The sequence below is a fragment of the Drosophila pseudoobscura genome, chromosome X (genome assembly GCF_009870125.1).
Source record: "Drosophila pseudoobscura strain MV-25-SWS-2005 chromosome X, UCI_Dpse_MV25, whole genome shotgun sequence".
Lineage (NCBI taxonomy): Eukaryota > Metazoa > Arthropoda > Insecta > Diptera > Drosophilidae > Drosophila > Drosophila pseudoobscura.
Genome location: NC_046683.1, coordinates 63,320,034 through 63,334,659, shown reverse-complemented (window position 1 = coordinate 63,334,659; position 14,626 = coordinate 63,320,034). Strand labels below are relative to the sequence as shown.

The 14,626-nt window shown below is 44.1% G+C and overlaps 1 protein-coding gene across 2 annotated transcripts in view; it reads right to left on the bottom strand.

Annotated features, from left to right (window-relative positions):
• The window catches only part of bab1 (bric a brac 1), a 76,319-nt gene extending 62,347 nt beyond the window's left edge, over positions 1-13,972 (bottom strand). Inside the window, exon 1 of one of the 2 annotated variants that reach the window (XM_033382902.1) lies at positions 11,771-13,972. In XM_033382902.1, the coding sequence (XP_033238793.1) occupies positions 11,771-13,423 (1,653 nt within the window). In that variant the 5' untranslated portion in view covers positions 13,424-13,972. The remainder of the gene's footprint in view (positions 1-11,770) is intronic. The other variant, XM_033382901.1, reaches the window with a different exon arrangement.
• Between the last annotated feature and the right edge of the window lie 654 nt (positions 13,973-14,626).

The following is a 14,626-nucleotide window of genomic DNA, read 5'->3' as shown; positions in this document are numbered from 1 at the left end:
GTCATGTTCTTTGAGTTCTTTAAGCACAGAACGATATCGATTTGGGCTTCAAAGAACATTCATACACCCGAAATGTTGAGCTAAATTCATGAATTTGTCTTATCTTTGGCGCTTTTTTTTCATCAGCGATAGGTGAGCTATCGATATGGGATTCCGAATATGGATTGTGATATTTTAAAGCCGCATTTCTTGCATCACAATCGATAATCAGATGGCATGCACCAGCAGCATCGTAAGAAATCCATCACCGATCACTGATCATCGATCATCGATCACTGATCACTGATCCCAGAGCAAAATGTACTTTTTTGTAAAGATATTCAAGTGTTGGGCAGATTTATAGATTGATCCCTCTTTGGGATGGAGATATTTTTAAAGCAAATTAACACCCAGAAAACATATTTTAAAAAATTTTAAAAAGACATCAACAGTGGAAATGGGAAGAGGACTTATTTATTTATTATTTATTTACATATTTATTATATATTTATTATTTATCATTTATTTATTATTATTTTATTTTTTTTTTGTTATTTATTTATTATTATTTCATTATTTTTTATTGTTATTTATGTATTATTTAATCATTATTTATTTATTATCTAATTATAATTTATTTATTATCTAATTATTATTTATTGTTATTAATTTATTATTTATTATCTATTATATTAATTAATATTTATTTATTATTTAATTATTATTTATTGTTATTAATTTATTATTTATTAATTCATTATTTATTATCTATTATATTAATTATTATTTATTTATTATTTATTGTAAATTTTTTATTTTGTATTTATTTATTATTTAATTATTATTTATTTATTATCTAATTATTATTTATTTATTATCTAAATATTCATTATTTATTTATTATCTAAATATTCATTATTTATTTATTTATTATTTATTAATTATTATTTATTGTTATTTATTTGTTATCTAATTATTATTTATTTATTTATTATCTATTATTATTTATTATTTTATTTTCCCCGAATTTGCTCCACTGTGCTGGTGGCTGGTGGCTGTTGGCTGGTGCCTGGTGGCTTGGTCAGTTTTTGCCCTTTGCACATCGTTAAGGAATATTATAAATTACTATAGGAACAACAGAAACAACAACCAGAAAACAGAAAACAGCAAGAGAGCAACCGCAGCAGCAGCAAGAAAAAGCAGAGCAGAGCACAGCAGAAAGGGGGGAAGCAGAAGGCAGAGAAGGGGGACAGCAAGTCGAGTTTCTTGAAATATTTATTTTATATTACGTTTTGTATGTTTTATTTTGAATGTTGCTCAGAGAGGGCATTCCTATTCGGTGGAGAGATTGGTGACGCATCGCCTTATGGAAAGAGCTACCTAGAGATCCCCCTAAAGATCTCCCCAACGAACTTAAAACATGTCTTTTGTAATAGAAAATTTAAGTACGCCTTGAGGAATATATTTATATATTTTTTTAAATTTTAATCTCTTTTTTTTTCTTACAGCGATCTTCAGGTTCTTCAGAGGGTATCCCCAGCTTCGATCAGCCAAAAGGTAAGAGCCTTCTTCCTTCCTTCTCTTCTTCTTGTTCTCTCATATTTTATTTCCCTTTTTTCCCCATTCACTGAAGCTTGAGGGGGGAAGGGGATGGAGGGGGGGAGAGCGCACCTCTAAATTAAAGAATATATTTCTTTCGACCCCCCCTCCCTCTCCTGCCGCCATACGCCTCCCCATCTGTGATCTTTTGCCCATTCCGCAGAACAATTTTTTATTTTATTCACATTTTTTTTTTGTATTTTTTTTGTTATTTTATTTATTATATTTGTTGGTAAGGCTGCAGGCTTCTTCTTCGTCTTTTGCTTAAAGTGCGGTTTCTTGTCTTCCCTTTCTGCCTCTCAACCCCCCCTCCCCACCGCTACCCCTCTACCCCTCTACCCCTCTATCATATATATTCATTATTATTGCCACCGCGGTGGCGGGCAACGGCGACGGCGACGGCGACGCTGCTGCCGCTGCTACACATAACTTCAACTTTGTATCTTTTGTATGTCTTTCTCTCCCTCTTTCCTCTTCCCACTTCTCTCTGTGTGCGTGTGTGTTTGTGTGTGTGTGGCATGTATTTAAGGAAAAAGAATGATGCAAAGACGATAAAATATAATTTCGGCTTTATATTTTATTTTAATGATGAAAAATGTTGAAACTTTATTACGAACTCATAAAAAATTTAAACGTAGGTACACACACACACACACACACACAAAAGAGAAAGAGGGGTGGGAGAGAGAGTGAAAGATAACTTCTTCTTCTTCTTCGTGGAGGGGTAGGGGTAGGGGTAGGGGTGGGGGGGGGGAAAGATCTTCTTATATGCCCCATAAATAACTCGCGCTTGAGAACCGAAAAATGTAACGTATTTACTTTTATTGCAGTGCCGCAGCATAAAAGTATCTTACAGATACAACAGACGCTCTACCGCCTGGCAGCAGCTGTCGTTTACAACAACAACAACACCACCAACAACAGCAATAATTATAAAAGAAAGGAAAGCGCAGAAAGGTGTGAAAATACTTCATGTCATAAGATACAAATGTATCTCTAATTGAATGAAACAAAAAGCAACGTGGCAGACGTAGATTTGCACTAAACACGCAGCCGAACACTGCCACTGCCCCTGTCCCCCCACCTGCCCCCCCCCTGCTGTTAGTAGAGCGTGCAAATGAATCGTCAGGGTCCCCCCCTCCCCCTCCCCCGGCCCATCTGTCCGCCAGTTTGTCTGTGAGGAGGCGCCGCGAAACGAAGCATGCGGCGGCAAACGGGGCATCAAAGTCAAAGTCAATGGCGCGCTGTGGCTGTGGCTGTGGCTGTGCCTGGCGAAAATTCTCCTCTGATTTCCTGGTTTTTTTCGGGTACTCGAAAGGTCTATTAACTACGGCGAGCGGTTGGAAAAGGGAGGGATATTTTTAGATATATTTTACACATTTCTTGGGTCTTGTGTATCTTTGGGATACAAATTTGGGGATACTTGAGGTATTTGTTGATGGGAAAATGTAACAATCGAGGGATCTCCACTAGAAGATTCCTCCTTAATGTATCTCTATTTCATAATTTTCAGGCGAAAAGAATGGATAGAATCCCATAGAATTTTTACACTTTTTGGGTTTTTTTTTTTAGTCTTTTGGTTGCAAAATTAAACAACTTTGAGAATACCTAAGATCTATGGATTTCCACTAGAAGAATCCACTCTAAATGTATCTGAAGATGTGTCATAATTTTAATCGAAAAATTGTACCTTTTTTTGGATACAAAATCAGCTTTTTGGATACTTGAGATATTTTTTGTTTGGAAAATGTAATAATCGATTAATCTGCAGCAGAAGTTAACTCTTAAAAAGTATCTTCAGGTGTGAACTCCCTTTGTTTCATAATTTTCATGGGAAAAAGAAGAATATATCCCAAAGAAACTTTAAAACTTTTTATGCAAAACTAATTTTTAAAGATACACATATTTATGGATATCTTGTGAATGGCAAATGTATCTATCGATCTCCTAAATACTCCTCCTCCAAAATACTGGGTAAAAACCCAAGAAAATATTTTCCTATCTCACATTTTGTATCTTTTAGATACAGTTCTATTCGATTTTGTTTCGATCGATCTCCCAAAGAAATGTATCTTTTTTATATACAGTTTTGGGTAAGCGTTAGGGCATCCATTGCTTCGTCATAGACCCCCTCTCCGCTCTCGCCCACTGAATGAGTGAGCTTTCGTGTGTGTTGTGGCAGGTTATGGCCCGCCGCAAGCACACGTCCAAACACACACACAGCTACAGACACGCCACACCGAATGACAGAAGAAGGCAGGCAGCGGCAGTGGCGGTGGCGGTGGCGGTGGCAGCGCCACAGACAATAGCCGAAAAGAGTGCGAGGTGCTCCGCGTTGAGAGAGACGCGGTGTCGACAGCAGCTGTTTTGAAGATGAGACGATGACACGGGGAATGACGCGACGAGCGGAGTATCTTTTGGCATTTCCACTGGAGATTTCTTATCGTTTGCCCTAGAAAGAGAGAGCCACTCCCCTACCCCCCTTCCCTTTCCCCTTCCCCTTGCTCTTCTCTAATCGATCGAGGCATTGGTTACCCAATGCCGCCGTCGGTAGTACGTGTCGCGTATCTTATCGGTTGCAATGTGCCGCCAAAAAGAGTTCTCCACCAACGATGGATGACGTTTCAAAAATTTCAATCGCTTGAGGGAATTTCAATCGATTTCTGATGACAATCACGTGGACCACCCCCTGCCATGCCCTGCCCCTCCTGTTTGCAGTCGAGCGAATAAAATAATTGTAAATAAATAAATAAATGCAATTATAGAAATTGCCGCCGAGCTACCCGTGCCGAAAGCCACCCCTCCCTCACCCCACCCCCCCTTGCTGGCTGTCTCTCCAGCGCACCTCCCCCCACCTGCTGTCTCTCTCTCTCTCCCTCTCTTGTGTTGACTCATTCGCGTCTTTTAATAAATTACAAAACAAAACAAAAAAAAAATTGTATCTCCAACGTTCTCTGCCCCTGCCCCGTGCCCCCTTGCCCCCCCTTGCCCCCCCTGCTCTTGTGTGCCTCCTCTGGCAACTCGATTGCATTTTTAATTAATTTATTTTTGTTCGATTTTATATATTGTTGCCGTTGCAGCCGAGCCGTCGGAGCAGCCGAGTCGTTCGCAGACTTTTGCACAAAGACAAAAGCCATGTCTTGTATCTTTCAGATACCCATGAGTATCTCCTCCTGCTCTGCTCTCCCTCTCCCTCTCTCTCTCTGTCTTTTTATTTGCTGATGAAGCTGCCGATCTTTGTTGCTGGCTGGCTGCCTGCCTGGCTGTCATTTATTTATTTATTTAATACTTTTTTTGTATACGTTTTTTTTGTTTTTCGCTGTAATTTTGTGTTTCCTTCTTTTGATTTGATTAATCGTTGGCTTATTGTAAATATTTGTCTTTGGTTTAATGCACTCCAGAGGCCACAGAATGGGGCCTGCTGCATCTGCATCTGCATTTGCATCTTTTGAGATTTTTTTAAAGGGGCGAGAGGGATCTTCGCGCCCATCAATAATTGATTCGAAAGCAATGCCCCTATGGATTATAGAAAAATCAAAGTATGTGCCACATGCAGCACACACACATCAATTAGTGGAGTGGCAACTTCATTCGAAGAAGCCTTCGCTAATCCCTGCCACAGCCACACACTCCATCAATAATCTTCAATCTTTGCCACTCCTTCGCTCTCTCTCTCTCTGCGGCTCTGGCTCTTCTCTCCTTCCATGTTTGTTATATTTTATACAGTAATTTATAATAAGTTTTCCCTGGCCCTGCCCCCCAACAGGGCACAACAACCCAGAGACTTACAACTAATGCAATATAATAAATAAATGTTTTTCCAAGCGGTAGAGGGGGCAAGGGAGAGGGGCAGAGGGGGCGATTGTGTGTGGGTAGACCTCTCCCTCGGCGGAATAAATAAATATATATTCTGTGGAAGGATAAATACATGTAAAAGATTCGACTCTCAGGCAAAACCCTTTTCAGAGTCAGAGTTTCTCTGTTGCTTTTGTGGCAGGGGCAAGCCAGTGGACGCCCCTTGGAGTGCCTGTGCCTGTGCCTGTGTCTGTGTGCGTGCGTTATTTATCTGCATAAATTATTTACGCCGCATTATAGGCATAAAAATAAATAAAATAAATGAATCGCTGGCTGTCCAGCGACTGCAAATCCGATTAGAAAACACACACACAGCATAAGATACACACAGAGCGAGATACACGCTGCATAAGTAGAAGATACAAATTTATTTTTATAGATTAATCAACGTTTTAGACTTTGTTGTGCAGCTGTTGCCTGCCCCCCCCCCCCCCCCCCACACCCCCTTCCCACAACCCTCCATTTGCCTGCCATTTCCCATTACCATTTTCCACATTTTCCACAATTTCCACATCGTATTCGAAGCAATTTATTTGGGGATTTGCAATAAAAATGAAAATTAAAATCTAAATGAAAATTTTCCGCCAAGTATTTGAAAATATAAACATTAACAAAATGTTCCGTATTATTGCTGTTTTTTTTTGTTTTTTGTTTTGTTTTGTTATTTTTCTTAAGATGTTTTTTTCTTTGTTTTTTTTTTTTGGTTTTTTCTTCTTTTGTTTCTTTTTTCTTTCCTTTTGTCTAATTAAATGTTTATGCCTGATGTATTTAAAACTAATCGTGCATTTAAGAGTACAGTGAGTGCTACTCATTTATACACTGAGAGAAATCTATAAGGGAGAGAAATTTATAAGGAAGAGAAATATATAAGGGAGAGAAATCTATACAACTTTCTAATTATTTTTGAGGGATTATAGTTATATGATATTATTATTTTATATTATAGGATAAATATTATAAAAATGATATTTTTTGATATATTTTCAATTCTAAGCAGGTTTCACCTCAAAAAGATACAATTTGACGATGGAGAAATAACCAAAAATATTCCCAAAAATTGTTTGAATTTTGGAGTGTTGAAACACCCAAAAATTGCGTAGTAGAAATGCAAATATTGTTTAAATTTTAACCAATGTTCCATTGAGTATTCCTCTCCAAATAAGGGTTTTTGTTTGATGATCTTGGGATCCTTTGGATCAGTATTTTGGAGGAGAATTTGTGGGAAATGCAAGGAAGTATCTTTGAATTTCAAGATATAACCATTTATTTATTATTTAATTATATTTTTGTTAATAATTATTCCATATATGGCCATGTTTTTCCCGAGTGTATCTGTGTATCTTTTATGTGTGTTTTTTGTTTTTTTCTGTTTTTGTAAGATTTAAACAAAATTTCGCTGTAAAAACTACTTGGGGGAGTACTTGAATCATTCGTTTGTACTCATTCACATTCACATTCACATACGAGAACGAGTGCGAGTGCGAGTGCGAGCGCGAGTGGATGGGGGATTTGTATCTGCATCTGGGGGGATCTTTAGATGTGTCTGTGTGTGTGTGGGGGATTGGCATAAAATATGACTGAATAATATAAAACAGAAGGCGATACATCAAAGGGGATTATACAATTTATTCCGTTTTTATTTTTATCCGCGCTGCGGGGGGGAGTGGGGGGAGGGGGATCTTCGTCTTCTTTGGTTTATTTTTCCGTTTCGGAAAATATATTTTCTTCAATTTTTCTTCATTTTTATTTTATTTATTTACTTTTCTGGAGCACAAGATTTTTGTATACAAATCGCAGGCTGCCCCCGGCCCCCTGGCCCCACCTTATACATAGATGCAACAGATGCAGCACACAAAATATTCTTTTCGAGGCCCTCTGGCAAATGTATCTTTGTATCTGCTGGCAGAGGCGCATGCTGTTTGGCCGCCATAATAAATTTTCGTATTATTTATATTATTTTTATTCCCAGACGAGGCAGGCCCCTACCCTGCTGCCACAAGGGCGGAAGTGTTGGCAGGAGGGCAGTGGCAGGGAGGCACAGAGGGGAGCGGCGGGACGCGGAGGGAGCGTGGAGGGGCAAGGTGACGAGTGTAATGACTTTTGTCGATTGGTTTAAGTGGCCATCTTCCGTCTTCTTCTTGCCTCTCGTGTGCCTCTTGTGTTGCAGATTCCTTTCTTTCGAGTTGCATATGCAATGCCCCCAGCCCCTTGCCTTTGTGCCCTTCCTGCCCCTTAGGTCTCTTCCCTCTCTTTCTCTTTCCTCTTTCCTTTGATTGTTGGCCTTTTTTCTATACCTTTTTTACTTCACCTTTCTTGTTTTTTTGTTTTTTGTGTTGTTGTTGCTGCCGCTGAAGTAGTTTGAATGTGGCACGTTTGTGCTGCTGCCACTTAATGCTGCCGCTGCCGCTGCTGCCTCACTTTCCTAATACCCTTCTGAATGCTCCGATTTGGAACAAAGACAAGGATGTGGCTCGAAATATCTTCCCTCATCGCTCTTTAAAGGGTATTCCCCTGTTCGTGGCGGAGCCAGAGAGCCAGAGATTCGGTAATTTGTCTACAGCGTTTTTTTTTCTTCTGTTTCGGTTGCACGCTAATCGTGAAATGTGAGAAAAGGGACTCGGAAATCGAGAATCGAGAATCGGGACTCCTTGCCACTCGGTTGCGCCCTCATCTTGTGGCTAATTGAGCTGCTTAGAGCAGAGTGTGGCATCGATGGGAAAGTTGAAATCGAAAGGGAATTCGGGTGGGAAAAAAGTGTGCGGGTTTTCGGTTTTCGTTTAACAATTAACAAACAAAACAAAAATATACCGAATATTGATTTTGTCCCAACAAAAAGTAACTTCTTCGGCGACCACCTCTCTGAAGATCTCCAGCGGAGATGTGGCAAAAAGTTCAGTGAACCGCGCCGATCGATACCCGTGATCCTCCGACATAAAGAAGGAAATAAATAATAATATACAACCTCTAATGATGCTGCACACACACACACGCACACCTAAAGATACATTTTTGAATGCATGGGGCAGATACCGATTTAAATGCATCGGGCAATAAAATATGAAGAACAAAAAAATGAATTCAGAAATAAAAAATGATTTTTAACAAAGGAAAAAAACGTTCGCCGTGGCACTGCGCAGACACACACAAATAAAAGTGCAATTAATCACCAGAAAACCAAAGCACAAGATACAGATACATATATTCTGGAACGTACAGCGGCCAGGGGCCGTGGGGGGGCTGGAGAGGGGGGAATAAGACCCTGGAGACCCAGAGACTCTCCTCCTGACACTTATCGGCTTTATCAGTGGCTTTATGTGGCATCAAAAGAATGAGAAATAAAATCGAAAATAAATACACACACACACACACACACACACACACACACATGCATAGCCAAGAGTGTGGCAAGTCGTACACTGGAAGAAAATGGCAAGCATTTCACGTGTGGATCGTTGGACAGTAAATTCATGATCCCCAAAAATCCCTCAAAATGTTCGACTGAACAATATTTCTTAAAAAAATACGGGAAATTTTTTTTGTAATGGAAATTTTCATTAAAAGATTTTTATTTGTTGATTAAAGTTAGGAATAAATTCTAGAAAATTATAGAATTTCAGAAAAATTTAGTTTTTTTGATTAAAGTTGTAAAAAAAATTCTAGAAAATTTTAGAATTTCAGAATTGTAGTTTTTTGATTAAAGTTATACAAAAAATTCTGGAAAATTAGTAAATTTCAGAAAATTGTTTTTTTATTATTAAATTATAGAAAACTTTAGAAATTTTAGAAATTTTAGAATTTTAGAATTTTAGAAAAATGTATCTTTTTGATTAAAGTTAGGAACAAATTCTGGAAAATTTTAAAATTTCAGAAAAATTTATGTTTTTGATTAAAGCTATGAAAAAATTCTAGAAAAATTTTAGAAATTTTAAAAGTCTAGAAATATTTATATGTTTGATTAAAGTTAGAAGCATTTTTAAAACATTTCAAGAAAAATTTTAAAATTTTAGAACATTTTTTTTTTTTTTTGATTAAAGCTATAAATAAAATTATAGAAAATGTTTGTTTGTATAGAAAAAATTCAGGAATATTCCCTCCCAAAAACAAAAAATTGTATTGGAGGCTTTGGGGTGTGGGAGGTAATCGAAGTGAGGAAATTCCCAGCTGATATTACAAAAATATTATGGAAATACTTAAATATAGCTTTGACCAGTTCAAAATGTAGATTTTTCGAGTTAAAATCATTAAAAAATGCATAGAAATATATATTTTTGAAATTCCCATGAAAGAAAGTCTTTGTTTTGGTCCCGTCCGATGTGGAAATATACCCTGGGGCTAAGATTATTTCTCTCAGTGCACAAATAAATGCAAGAGAATTATAAAATATTAAAAGAAGAATCTGCAAAGCGGACGGATGGATGGATGGCTGGATCATGGGGGGTGGGGAGGGGGGAGGGGGAAATCGAAAGAGGCAAACAGATAGAAAGAGAAGGGAATACGAGGATCTGTTGGCTGCTGTCAATATTTGATTTTTATATATGGCTTGGCCTCCGCCACCGCTGCAGGAGGAGGAGGAGAAGGAGGGAGGGTTGCGGTGCCGATCGCGGCATCAATTTTTAATAATAAATGAAATGGAATGGAATGGAATGGAATGAAATGTGTGAAGAATGAAGGAGAGAGAACAATCGGAAAGGCAAACACAGCAGGAAAACAGGAAAGCATAAACATGGCCAACACCAACAACACCACTAATACGAATGCAAACAAAAACAAAACACACACACACAGACAGAATGCAGATATGGAAAGGTGCCGCTGCAATGCATTTTCCAAAGAATTTCCACAGGCACATAAAAAGCAAAGCAAACGACTTCGAGTCGGAGTCGGAGTCGGAGTCGGAGTCGAAGTCCCCCTCTCGAGCGTTGGAAAAATATTTAAAAAACCATAAAAACAAAATATTTATTGAAAAGAGATGCTAACGAGAAGAAGACACCAAAGAGTGCAGCGGAGGAGAAGCACAAGACGAAGAAGAAGAAGAAGAATGAGTTGAAAAACAAAATATGAAAAATCTGAACAGACGAAAGGGAAGGGCGGGACGGACGGGAGGGGGGAAACAACAAACAAACGTCTTGAAAAATTGAACATATGAGAGGATGAAGAGGATGAGGAGGATGAGGAGGAGGGGAAGGAGGAGATGCTAATGCATTCATACCTCTACCCAGGGCTCTCCCTCTCTGGAGCTCCCCCTCCCCACCGCCATTTGCTGTTTGATTAATGCACTCGAAAGCGACAATAAACACGGAAGAGAGGGGAGTGGCGAGAAGAGAAGAGTCCCCTCTCCCGTGTCCCCTTTCTGCAGGTTCCACAGATCGCTCTCTCCGTCTCTCCCCCCCGCCACAGAATCCAGAGACAAACAAATATTGCATTCCAATGGTCAAGCGATTGATGTCAGACGCGACTCTGGGGAATGGGAATCGGAATGGGGACTTGTCTTGTGGCAGGGATACAGAGTGCCAGAGATCCAGGCAACTCTCTCTCTCTCGTGCCCGTCGACGTCTATTAGATAAATAAATACAAATTTTTATTAAAGTGCGAATTCTGTGGTGCGGCCCGTAGCCTGCGATGGGAGAGCGGAAGAACCGGTTAATCGATCCACTGTAAGGCCACTAATTGAAGCACACTTATGGTGCCATGAAATCGGAATCGAAAGATCTATCGACCGCAGGGCCACAGGAATTTGCAATCTTCGATCCACACAGATCGACAGAGGAGTGTAGCAACCACCACCCCACCCCGCACCAAATGTGGCACACACAGAAAGAGAGAGAGAGAGAGGCGACGACAATGAAGCGACGTGAAGCACGTGAATGCTGTCAATCATGAGAAGGCCTGCGACAAGCCACCCCCCACCCCACCCCCCTTTACATTCCACACGAGGCGGCGGCACCAACGGCAGTGACGTCACGACTGAGGCAGCGAAATGCCGCCGGCAGAATTTTCGTTTTCGTCTTCGAATTCGGAAATAAAAATCCCAACCGAAAGGCGCGCGAAACGTGAATCAAAACAAACGATCGAGAGAGAGAGAGGGAGAGCGGGAGAGAGCGAGAGAGTGCAGCAGCGCTGTGACAGCGCAGCAGCAGCGCATGGGCAGCGAAAGAGAGCGGCGAAAACGATCGACGGCGAATTGAAAAGTCGCTCTCTTTTCGTGTTTTGTGAATGAATTGCAAAGAAACGTAAAGAGAGCCGAGCGGAGAGCGGAAAGAGCTGTCCACAGAGAGAGAGTGGGGAAGGGGCGGTTGTGGGGGGGCGGGTGTACAGTTAAAGCAAATGATCGACTCACCCTCTCTTCCTCGCGTATCATTTCCGCTATTCCCGGCTTGATTTCCATGTCATCGGCCAGCGATGAGCCCGAAGGGCCGCCGCCCTGGGATCCCACTCCTCCTCCTCCTCCTCCTCCGCCTCCCACGCCCTGCGAATGATGGTGGGGCGGCGGCGGCGGCAGGCGTGGCTCGGCAGGCGGCGGCAGGCCACTCAATTCCATGGCAGCGGCCATTGCTGCGGCGGTGGGTCCCAGCGGATAGCGCGACTCCCCGGCAGGGGAGGCACCAGCCGAGGACACGCCGTGCTGCGAGGAGACGGGCGACAGGCCGAGGTGCTGTGCGTGCGAGTGATGCGGAGGCACAGGTGGCATATGCAACGGATGCTGCTGCTGCTGTTGCTGCTGCTGCTGCTGGTGGTGTTGCTGCGGGCTGGGGGCCAAGGCACGCGAGGATCGCGGGCCCGGGGTGGCCGCTGGCGAGGGCATATCCAGGCCATGGATGGCCGACTCCAGGGCGGGTGTGAGGCGTCTCGGGGTGCCACCGCCACCGCCTCCTACCACGACGCCTGCTCCCTGCAACTGCGGCTTGGGCGGTGGCGTCATCAGGGAGCAGTCCCTCTGGCGCTCCCTCTCCTTCTGCTCGAGCTCCAGCCGCTCGGCGGCGATCAGGCTGCTCAGCGGACTGGCGGGCGGATTGAAGATCGTGTCGGCCGATGGCCATCGTCGCTTCCGGACATTCCTGCCCTGCTGCCGCTCCAGCGGCGAGAGCCGCAGCTCGAGATTGCCCCCCGCCGTGGAGACGGCACTGGTGCCGCCCGAGGAGGAGGGATGATAGTCCCAGTCGCCGCGCAGCTTCTTCTCCGGCTGCATGAAGGCCAGCAGCTCCTCTGCCTCCCTCTGCTCCACTGTGTCGCGGTGGGTTGCCTCCTTGTGGGAGTGGGAGTCGCGTGCCTCCGAGGCGGCCGCTGCCGCCGCCGCCGTGGCCGCCTCCATGTGGGTGACATCCGCCAGGCCGCGGACCTTCAGCATCTCGGCGATCCGCAGCAGGGGACCGATCTGATCCTGGCTGACGTTGATCTCCCCGCGATACATGAACTCCACGATGGCCTTGAGATCGCCCCAGGAGACGTCGCGCATGATGACGATCGGGTGCTGGCAGGGCGTCTCCGCCAGGAGGGTCTGGAAGTACGGCGAACAGGCGGACAGCACCATTTTGTGGGCCTTCATCGAGCGGCCGTCGCAGGCGAGCGTCACGTCCACGAAGCACTCGTTCTGCAGCAGCTGATCGAAGATCGTGGTTAGATTCGACTGGTAGTTGTTCCACCGCAGGCAGAACTGTTGCGACGACGGCGTGGACGGCGGGGAGCCCGAGGCGGAGGGCGAGCCGGCCACAGGTGAGGATGATCCTCCGGGCCCTGCGGTTTCTTCATTGGATACAGCTCCTCCTCCTCCACCACCTCCTCCTCCTCCTGGTGCTCCTCCCCTCTCCTCCGATCCTCGGCGATCGTCGGCGTGGAGCGTGGTGGGGGAGCTGCGATTGCTGCCCCCCTGTTGGGGGGAGAGTGTGCCGCCACTGCGTTGCCTCTGGGCGGATTGGGCCTGCTCGGCGTTGGACTGCGCCTCATTCTCGGTGCTGGCCCGTTCCGCGTCGAGCTGCACCTCCAGTGAAGCCATTTTTCAGTGTTTATCGAACTATCGATAGTTATCGATTAACGATCTAAACGCGCGTTTATCATTCACATTGCACTGGCGAGTGTGGCATGTAAATGTATCTCGATCTTGTCTCAAGTATCTTTGTATCTGTATCTGTGTACGTTTGTATCTGTGTGTGTGTGTCTGTGTCTGTGTTACGTTACGTTACGCGCACTACGTAAAGGTCCCCCGCTTTTAGGCAATTAGTTTTTTGTCTGCCACGTCGCCTCGTGCCACACACACTACTAGTCTGTGTTTCTATGTTTCGTACCAACAAAATGCCGGCTGTTGCCTGCCCCGCTGTGGCGCTGTGGCGCTGTGGTTAGTGGATTGCTGTGTGCGTGTGTGTGTGTGTGTATTGGCCAACAAACAGGGCCAAAAGTCTTCTCAGCACGAGCGTCTGAATTAGACTGAAATCGTTTTGCACATTTCGATACGGAAAAACTCAAAACAAAACTTAAACACACACAGAGGCAGCGGCAACCAGAGGCGGCAACACACAGAGGCATGCGGCACACACGACGACGACGACGGCGACTCCGACGACGACGACGACTCCGACGACGACGACGACTACAACGACTTCGACGACGACTCCGTCCACGACCACGACGATGGGGAGACGACGACGACGATGATGATGATGATGGGGAGACGTGTGCCTGAAACGCGGTGTTTGGTGCCTCTGTTGTCTGTTGTCTGTTGCTGCCACACCGGCTCTGTCAGTAGTTGTAGTTGTTGTGCCGCCGCCGCCGCCGCTGAGCTTCCTCGCGTTGCAAATGCGAATTCGCTGAGGCACTGCCACTGCCAGCGACAAAGTTCGCGAGAGTCTCCTCCGCTCTGCCAAGGAAAAGCAGCAGCAACGACACGAAATTATGATGCGGAGAGCAGCAGCCGCAGCAGCGACGGCAGCGACAGCGACAGCGGCAGTCGGAGGCGCCAAAAAACGCCGGCTCCAAACGTTGCATTCGCATTCACATTCGCATTCCTTTGCTCGGATAAACGACTCGGTGCGGCGCCACCGACTCGGACTCGGACTCGGACTCCAACTCGAACTCGTCCTCGGCCTTCGTGCAACCCCCAAAAAATGAGGCATCGGCAGCGGCCGCGGCAGCGACAGCACCCATACAGCGAGATGCAAGTTTGCAAGAGGCACGGCACAGTCAATGCGATGCGTGTGCCTCT